At 42.9% G+C, this 9,470-nt stretch overlaps 1 protein-coding gene across 2 annotated transcripts; it reads left to right on the top strand.

Moving 5' to 3' along the window:
* The first annotated feature begins 3,145 nt into the window (after positions 1-3,145).
* hyi (hydroxypyruvate isomerase) lies at positions 3,146-9,470 on the top strand. 2 transcript variants are annotated; one of them, XM_039002763.1, is made up of 8 exons: positions 3,146-3,553; positions 3,792-3,903; positions 7,399-7,513; positions 7,624-7,732; positions 7,915-7,964; positions 8,493-8,562; positions 8,741-8,875; positions 9,168-9,470. In XM_039002763.1, exons 1-8 carry the CDS (start codon positions 3,355-3,357, stop codon positions 9,266-9,268), a joined length of 891 nt encoding a protein of 296 aa, XP_038858691.1. In that variant the 5' UTR covers positions 3,146-3,354; the 3' UTR covers positions 9,269-9,470. The 2 variants fall into 2 exon arrangements, with proteins under 2 accessions (XP_038858691.1, XP_038858692.1); XM_039002764.1 differs by having other exon boundaries at positions 3,150-3,553; positions 7,624-7,702.

Here is a 9,470-nt window from a genome sequence, read left to right as displayed (position 1 = left end):
GATGGTGCTGATTTATCATCGTCTTGTGTTTTGTCGAACACGGAACATCCCAGGCTGTCTGTGTTCACAGTTGTGCTCGGATCTCTCGAGTGCACTGTAGAGGGAGAGATGTGTTTCTGAGCTACGCTGTTGTAGTTCTCTTTTACCTGGATGATGTCAGGGCAAGGGCTCAGATAGGATGTGCGACCATTTTGAAGTATGTTTGTCCTGAACACGTTAACATTGGCTGGTCGGTGAGCCGTTCCCAGACAGACCTCACCCACGATGACCCACCCGAGGTCGAGTCGCTGTGCATAAGGAGTGTCGTGAGGCCCATTGATTTGCTTTCGTACCTTGTGTACCCTTAAGATGTCTCGTCCTAAGAGCAGGAGGATGGGAGCGTCTGGGTCCACAGCTGGAATTTTGTCCATAACTGGTTGCAGATGGGGATGATGATACGCAATGTCGGGGGAGGGAATCTCCGTCCTATCGTCTGGCATCATATCACACTATCAGAGTAGGGAGAGATAGCTGCATGTGTCCGTCTATAGACTCCACCATGAAGTTGACGGCTCTCCTGCCTGAAGTCTCTGTTACCCCAGAACAGGTCTTCATGGTGTATGGAGCAGAGTTGTCATTGATGTTGAAGAGATTGAAAAACTCTGTCTTGGCCAGAGATTTGTTACTCTGTTCATCAAGCACTACATACATTTTGACAGCTTTCTCTCTTTTCCCAGCCGGATAAGCTTTAACTAGGCATATTTTTGAACATGATCTTGGATTAACTGCCTCACCACAGATCTCCGTACACTTTGAGGTGACAGATAGAAGAGCATCGTCACCTTGCTCCCCGCCATGCTCTTTCTCTGCTGTAGCAGTGTCTGTATTTGAAAGGGCTGGGCCTGGATGCAGAGCAGCAAGATGTCTGTCGCTGTCGCACTCAGAGCACTTGATTGACACCTTACAGTCTTTAGCTCTGTGCTGAGTTGACCCACAACATCGGAAACAAATTCCATTCTCTTTGAGATATGATTTGCGCTCATCTAGAGTTTTGTATCTAAACCCACGACACTTTTTAAGAGGATGAGGTTTGTTATGTATCGGGCAGTGATGGTCAGGGTTTTCAATCTTTGTCTTACTGGGTTTGGTTTGGTGGTCTGAGGGCTCAGATGACACATCGGTTTTGTATACAGTCACAGGTGTCTTGCTGCTGTACCTGGCAGGTTTCTCACTTTTCATAGACACCTGGTTAGTTGAGGTGTAGAGGGTGAAACTGGGGTCGTTTCTAGTTTTCGCCTGGTTCCTGATGAATCTTGAGAAGAACGAGAATGGTGGGAATGCTACCCGATAGTCCTCCTTGTATTTGGATCCCTGTGCAATCCATTTTTCTTGTAAACTGAATGGAAGTTTCTCTACTATAGGGTTTACCCCCCGAGATGTGTCCAGATAAGCGAGGCCTGGAAGGTACCCTTCTACTTTAGCACACTCCAGTTCGAGAAGAATGTCACCTAGTTCTCTTAGTTTGTGATTGTCTTTGTTAGCCAGTTTTGGAAAATCATCAATTTTCTTCAACAGTGCATTCTCGATCACTTCGGGTGTACCATAGCACTCTTCTAGTCGTTGCCAGTCCATGTTAAGCCCTGCTGTTGCGTTGAAAATATGGACAGATCTAATTCTGTTTGCTTGCTCAGACGACTCTGCCCCTAGCCACTTGGTAATTAGATCTAACTCTTCCCTGGCTGATAAATTCAAGTCTCTGATCGCATTGAGAAAGGATGCTTTCCATGCCCAATAATTTTCAGGGCGATCATCAAACTTCAGGAGTCCGGAACTCACCATCTCACGGCGTAGGAAGTACTTGATGAGGTCTGGTGCCACTTGTGACTCAGGGACGCTTTGTGTGTGTGACTGGAAGTGGGCTTGTTTCCCATTTACACCATGCTGCTGTTCATTTCTTTTGAACGGAGAGTCTCTGCTCATGCTCTGTTGTTTGCTACTTTCTGGATTATGGCATGTAGCTGGGTCAACACTAAGCTCTTGTTTCTCCACTTCAAATGGAAGTTCAGCAAAGTAGGGCCTAGCATGTTGTTGCACATACTCACAAGTACGCTGGACTGGACTTAAGGGCTGTGTCCCTGTGTCTAGTTCTTTGCGAAGTTCTCTGTGTTCTGATTCTACAGCTTCTTCAAAGGCTGCAGCTTCAGCCAATGCAGCAGCAGCTGTTCTCTCAAATTGGAGAACATATAAACTTGCCTCGAGGTCAGCTTTTTGCTTCATCACAGAAGCTTCCTTCTCAGCATAGGAGACTTGTGCACGCGCTGCGTCTGCCTTGGCTCGTGCTTTGATGGCTGCAGAACTCGCCGTTGAAGATCTGCATGACTGTTTTGATGACCTTGATCTTGTAGATTGAGACTTGGTCCCAGTGTGCTGAAGCGGCTCCTCCATCTCTCTCTGTCGAACTCTTGGCTCTGGTTGTTGTACCGTAGACTGCTGGTCTTCCATAGGAACAGAGGCTTTGTTGGCTGATGAATGTAGAAACAAACCACCGTGTGTGGTTATTCTTGAGCTTGAGCCCGCCGTGATGATCTTTTTTTACTATTCTGCCCTTGATTTGCATGGGAACGCAACTCAAGGGCAGAATAATAAAAAAACAAATATTTTCCAAGGCTGAAGCGTGACAAGAAATAACTACACTGAAAGACTTGCACCGTAGCGTTGTTTTTAGCTGCTTCTATGCGTGCAGAACGAATTCTCTACTTCCTGTTTGCGTACATTCTAAGTACCAGAAAGCTCCACTAGGGGGCAAATAACACCATGGAACACAATGAAAATCCATTTTAACCATTTGTAATAAAATAATCTGTTACCTTCTAACAGGATGGCAGCACAGTCACCGTTATAGCTTGATGTACAACAGTGCTAATGCATTAATATGTTTTATGGAAAAAGGGTTGGAAATAGGTATCACCATAATGACAGTCTAAATAGCGACAAAGTTTTCAAAGTAGCACAATTCACTGGAAAACTGCGAACATGGCAAACATAGCTGTCAATCAAAATCACTGATTTGATAATTGGCCACGGAAGTGCACGCGCGTTGTGTTCTCAAACAATTTGTTTCGTTGTGCGCATGTGCAACATATGAGTCGCAGTACAGAGAAGAATGAACTTTACTAGCTAGCTAGCACTCCAGTCTGGCAGCTCGGTTATATCAATATTTGACATCACATGAGAAACAAACAACATCAGGTGACAGCTGAGACAATGGACCTTGAGTTTTAATCCTGCTATTCTAGCTAGCTATTTAGAGCGTTTGTCCCATTGAACATTAGCAAGCGGACTAACGTTAGCTTGCCAGCCCACCCCACAAGAAACATGCCCCCATTAAAATTCTGCGCGAATCTTTCGTGGTTGTTTACGGATCTGCCAGAGTTTACCCAGAGAATCTATGCTGCTGTATCGGCTGGGTTTCAGGCTGTGGAGGCGGCATGGTTGTATGACTCTGATTTACAGGAGCTCCAGAGAGTCAAGAATGCTACTGGGGTTGATGTGGTGCTGATTAACACACCCCTTGGTAAGACAGAGAAGGGTTACTGGTGTAGCCAGCTAGCTATTATTATGTTAGTGTTGACAGCAGCCCAGGCTACTGTACTAGTACTAGCTATATACATGACACAAAATAAATACATTTTTTGACATTTGGAAGGAAACTCAACCTAACGTTACCTATATGTAAAAATATGCCTCCTACTGTTCCACAAGAATGTGCCACTATTTATTCTGAACATTGACTTGACAACTGTGTTTTGTAGGAGATGCTAAGGCAGGTGATCTTGGTCTGGGTGCTGTTCCTGGCAGAGAGGAGGACTTCAGAAAGGGTCTGGATCTGGCTATGCAGTACGCCAAGGCTCTGGACTGCAGGAGGTGAGAGCGACACACACACATTGATTGAGAGCACAGCTCATCTGAAGCCCACTGCACTATGCATCAGGTGACTGAAACAGCTTCACTGTACACCAGGGCTATTCAACTGGCGTCCTGTGGGCTAGATCCGGCCAGTTTATCAACTGTAGAATGGCCCTTTGATCAATTCTGAAGAAGAAAAAAAAATGCAGAAATGTGATGTTTAGTGTCAAAGGGAGCACTCGTTCAATATTCTCCAATGGGAGAATCTGTTTTCCTGTAGTCCTGCCCATTAAGTGCTGTTAATCAATGTCACCCAACATACCAGTTATAGCCAATCAGAGCTGCTAACAGGGGTACAGGGTCTGTTTGCCCGCCTATCTGCGCGTTCACTGCAGATGAGATCACTACACTACCTGATACAGAGTGTGCTTTGCTCTTAACTCAGCGATAAGTTAATGGACTCAGTTATGGCTATCAAACTTTATCTGATCAACATCTAGCCTGCAACAACGCTTGCTTCGTAGTCTGCTGAGCATCATGATCTACTTTTGCATAATGATGTTCGGTGGCTAAGCAAGGGTAATAATGCTCTCAAGAGGGCAGCCAGTATGTGAGCTTAGGGTGGAGATGGTTGCTTTTCTCTGCGATTTCCGCCACAAGAAAGCCAACCGGTACAGAGCCTTCAGAAAGGAATCAAACCCCTCTTTCCACATTTTGTTACTCTTAAAATGGATTAAATTCGCATTTTTGTCACTGGCCTACACATAATACCCCATAATGTCAGTGGAATTATGTTTTTAGACATAATTTACAAATTAATTAAAAATGAAAAGGTGAAATGTAAGTATTCAACCCCTTTTATGGCAAGCCTAAATAAGTTCAGGAGTAAACATTTGCTTAACAAGTCACAAAATAAGTTTCATGGACTCACTCGGTCTGCAATAATAGTATTACACATGATTTTTGAATGACTGCCTCATCTCTTTACCCCACACATACAATTATCTGTAAGGTCCCTCATTCAATCAGTGCATTTCAAACACAGATTCAATCACAAAGACCAGGGAGGTTTTCCAATGCCTCGCAAAGAAGGGCACCTACTGGTGCAGGGGTAACAAAAAAGCAGACATTTAATATGCCTTTGAGCATGGTGAAGTTATTAATTACACTTTGTATGGTGTATCAATACACCCAGTCACTGCAAAGATACAGGCATCTTTCCTAACTCAGTTGCCGGAGAGAAAGGCAGGGATTTCACCATGATACCTATGGTGACTTTAAAATAGTTGGAGTTTAATGGCTGTGATAGTAGAAAACTGAGGATGGATCATCATTGTAGTTACTCCACAATAATAACCTAATTGACAGAATGAAAAGGAAGCCTGTACAGAGTTAAATATTCCTAAACATGCATCCTGTTTGCAACAAGGCACTAAAGTAATACTGCAAAAATATGTGGCAAAGCAATTCACTTTTTGTACTGAATACAGTGTTATGTTTGGACAGGAAAGTAGAAATGTATTAATATGATGCAGATCAGCTGTGTTAAGTACAAATGTGTTCCATTATTTAAACAATTTGATGCACTGAATCTTAAAGTACTTAAATGAACTTTTAGCAACATTTAATTGTTATAAAAGTGCTTTATAACATTTTAATTGTTTGCATTGTTTTTTATACCAGTTTTAGGAAGAGTAATCCCATGTAGAAAATGTCTGGCCCCACTGTAAATAAATTGCCTTTTTCAAATCTGGCCCCCGTAAGAATATACGCTGATTATACAAAGCATTAGGAACACCTGCTCTTTCCATGACAGACTGACCAGGTGAAAGCTATGATCCCTTATTGATGTCACTTGTTAAATCTACTTCAATCAGTGTAGATGAAGGGGAGGAGACAGGTTAAAGAAGGATTTTTTAAGCCTTGAGACATGGATTGTGTATGTGTGCCATTCAGAGGGTGAATGGGAAAGACAAGATTTGTGCCTTTGAACCGGGTATGGTAGGACATGCCAGGCGCACCGGTTTGTGTCAAGAACTGCAACGCTGCTGGGTTTTTCACGTTCAACAGTTTCCCTTGTGTGTCATGAATGGTCCAGTACACAAAGGATATACAGCCAACTTGACACAACTGTGGGAGGCCTTGTAGTCAACATGGTCCTGCATCCCTGTGGAACGCTTTCAACACCTTGTAGAGTCCATGCCTCCACAAATTGAGGCTGTTCAGAGGGCCAAAGGGAGGGTGCAACTCAATATTAGGAAGGATTTCCTAATGTTTGGTATACTCAGTGTAGTTGAATAGCCCTGCTGTACACCATGTGACTTAAGATACTGTACACCACAAAACGCGTAGGCAACTATACAACACAGGAGTGGCTTTGGGACAAGTCTCTGAATGTCCTTGAGTGGCCCAGACAAAGCCCGGACTTGAACCCGATCGAACATCTCTGTAGAAACCTGAAAATAGCTGTGTAGCGATGCTCCCCTTCCAACCTGTCACAGCTTGAGAGGATCTGCAGAGAAGAATGGGAGAAATCCCCAAATAAAGGTGTGCCAAGCATGTAGCGTCGAGTCTGTAATCGCTGCCCAAGGTGCTTTAACAAAGTATTGAGTAAAGGGTCTGAATAATTATTTAAATGTGATTTTTCAGTTTTTATTTAATACATTTGCAAAAATAGTCTAAACCTGGTTTTGCTTTGTCATTATGGGGTATTGTGTGTAGATTGAGGGGGACGACGATTTAATCAATTTTAGAATAAGGCTAAATGTAGAAAAGTCAAGGGGTCTGAATAATTTCCAAATGCACTATATATCTATATGCAACATGTAAAGTGTTGGTCCCATGTTTCATGAGCCGGCAAAAAGATCCCAGAAATGTTCCATATGCAAAAAAAAAAAGAAGCTTTTTCTCACATTTGTTTACATCCCTGTTAGTGAGCATTTGTCCTTTGACAAGATAATCCATCCACCTGACAGGTGTGGCATATCAAAAATATGATTAAACAGCATGATCACTACACAGGTGCACCTTGTGCTGGGGGACAATAAAAGGACACTCTAAAATATGCAATTTTGTCCAACCGGCCTCACAACCACAGACCACATGTAACCACTCCAGCCTTGGACCTCCACATCTTCACCTGCGGGATCATCTGAAACCAGCTACCAGGACAGCTAATGGACCTAAGGAGTATTTTTGTCTGTAATAAAGCCCTTTTGTGGGGAAAATCATATTTTGATTGACTGGGCCTGGCTCAAACTGTCTCTCAAGTGGGTGGGCCTATGCCCTCCCAGGCCCACCCATGGTTGCGCTCCTGCCCAGTCGTGAAATCCATAGGGCCAAATAAATGTATTTAAATTGACTGTTTTCCTTTACAGAGTTAGTTCATATAAAGTCAGACATTTTTGCATGTTGCGATTTATATTTTTCTTAAGTGGGCCGACTATTAGAGGATCCTGCCAGAAAGTAAAGTGTTGGTATTTATAACCTTTCATAAATTAAATGTTTCCTCAGGATCCACTTGATGGCTGGGAGGGTACCTGTGGGTGCGGACCGAGCTACCATTGCCGTGGAAATGGAGGACACCTTTGTACAAAACCTTAAACATGCTGCCGATGTCCTCTCAAATGTGAATCTCCATTCAAGGGGCTTTATAGTCCAGAACTAAGTTTAATATGTGTCTGGCCCATAGTATTTGTAATAAGGAGTCCCGTTTTGTGTTGTGCTTTTTTCTCTCAGGAGGGCATCACTGGCCTGATTGAGCCCATCAACACACGGATAACAGATCCCAGATATTTCCTGGACAGTCCACATCAGGGTAACGCTAGTGATGCTTTTCCATGGCAAGGTAGCCTGGGAATCAAAACTTATTGAAACATAGCATCATTCCCAGGCTTTAGGCATAGCCCTATAAAGACAAGCAATCAAAATGAAGACTTACAGTATTTAAATGTGTATTTGTGAACCAATGTCAACATTCACTGCACAAGTGTAATTGTTTTACTTATACTGTTTAATCTTTCACCCTAGCGGCTGCAATCCTGCAGAAAGTTGGCCACCCAAATATTAAACTACAGATGGTAAGTAGTACATTCGTCAGTTTATCTTGATGATGAACAGTGCCATTAATAGGGCTAGGTAATATTTTATTACTTAGTCTACTGCCATCAGATCCTAGCCTGGCCAGTGGTCCAAGATCTCTTTGTGTTCTTATCATTGTTTGGTGTAACAAGGAGTTGGCATGATGGCTAAACAGATCTTTCTCTCTGTTTGGAACTAATGGTTTAGATACACACCGAGCAATTATTGAGTCAAACTTTTAGGCAGTGGCTGAGCCAGACAAACATACAGCCAGAAGACAGAACAACAAAACATCTTGTTTGTTTGTGTCCCACTAGACATACAGTATTTTGTTCTAGGAAGTGACTTGGCTGTTGCAAAAAGTGTCTGTCTCTTGGAAGAACCTATCCTAGTTTGTATTCAGTAACCTGAGAATTCCCTCAGCTTTAAGGCAGTTTGTAATATGGAGAGGTTCTTCAAATCCCTCTATATTCTACTGCTTAAATCTTACTGACAGAAGCCATCTTGTGTCCCTCTGTGTGCTGCAGGATGTCTTCCACTGGCAGATAATGGACAGCAACTTGACACAGAACATACACAAATATTTCCCTCTCATCGGTAAGTGGTGTTGTTTGTGATACTAGTTACACAGGAAACAAACATACTAGTCCATACCATCAGCAGCAAATCGGGCACATCAGACGGTATCCATGTCCACATGATTGACCTATGATAGTTGTAGAAAATGTTATTACTTTAATGGTGATGAAATATCCATTTTCATTCTCTTTTACAGGTCACATCCAGATAGCCCAGGTGCCCAGCAGGAACGAGCCCGACAGTGCAGGAGAACTTAACTTCCCATATCTCTTCAGTCTACTGGAGGAGTTGGGTTACCAGGGATACATCGGCTGTGAATACAAACCACTAGGTGGGATCCATCCCAAATTGCACACTATTCTTGACCAGGGCCCTAGTCAAAAGTAGTGCACAATGTAGGGAATATACCATTTGGGACTCTGAACTACCTTTAGGTTGCGTTTACACAGGCAGCCCAATGCTGACCTGATTGGTCAAAATACCAATTAGTGAAAAAAAGGGCTGGCTGTTTAAATACAGCCTACAGTTCAACTCACTGTTACATTATAGATTGAAGTGAGGCAAGAACCAGTTTAATCTTCATGATAATGGCATTGTGTGTTAACAGTTGATACTTATTTCAGGCTCTACAAATGAAGGTCTTGGTTGGGTGAAAGATTACTTGAAGCGCAACAAGAGAGAGGACCACGCATGCAAACAGTTGCCAGTACCAGCCTTTCCATAGAGGCAACAGTCATCGCTGATGAGTCTTCCACTTTATTTGAACTCAGATAAACAGTTCATTATTGTGAAATGGGCTTATTAAACAGCAGCCTAAACACTTGACTGACATTGATGTTTCGACTAAGAATGTGGTGAGAAGTAGTATGATTAGATCATTTGTTTGCAGTTGTCTTTATCCAATAAAGTCCTGTGTTGTACCCACA

Source organism: Salvelinus namaycush, chromosome 10, assembly GCF_016432855.1.
Source record: "Salvelinus namaycush isolate Seneca chromosome 10, SaNama_1.0, whole genome shotgun sequence".
NCBI classification, from domain to species: Eukaryota; Metazoa; Chordata; class Actinopteri; order Salmoniformes; family Salmonidae; genus Salvelinus; species Salvelinus namaycush.
Note: the sequence above shows the minus strand (reverse complement) of the source record. Positions and strands in the feature narration are given on the sequence as shown.

What these genes read in the sequence shown, in the direction of transcription:
- hyi (XM_039002763.1), top strand. Translation starts at nt 3,355, where the DNA reads ATGCCCCCATTAAAATTCTGCGCGAATCTTTCGTGGTTGTTTACGGAT. An exon ending in CAAATATTAAACTACAGATG is followed by an intron (nt 7,965 to 8,492) that starts GTAAGTAGTACA and finishes TGTGTGCTGCAG; the next exon opens with GATGTCTTCCACTGGCAGAT. An exon ending in CTGTGAATACAAACCACTAG is followed by an intron (nt 8,876 to 9,167) that starts GTGGGATCCATC and finishes TACTTATTTCAG; the next exon opens with GCTCTACAAATGAAGGTCTT.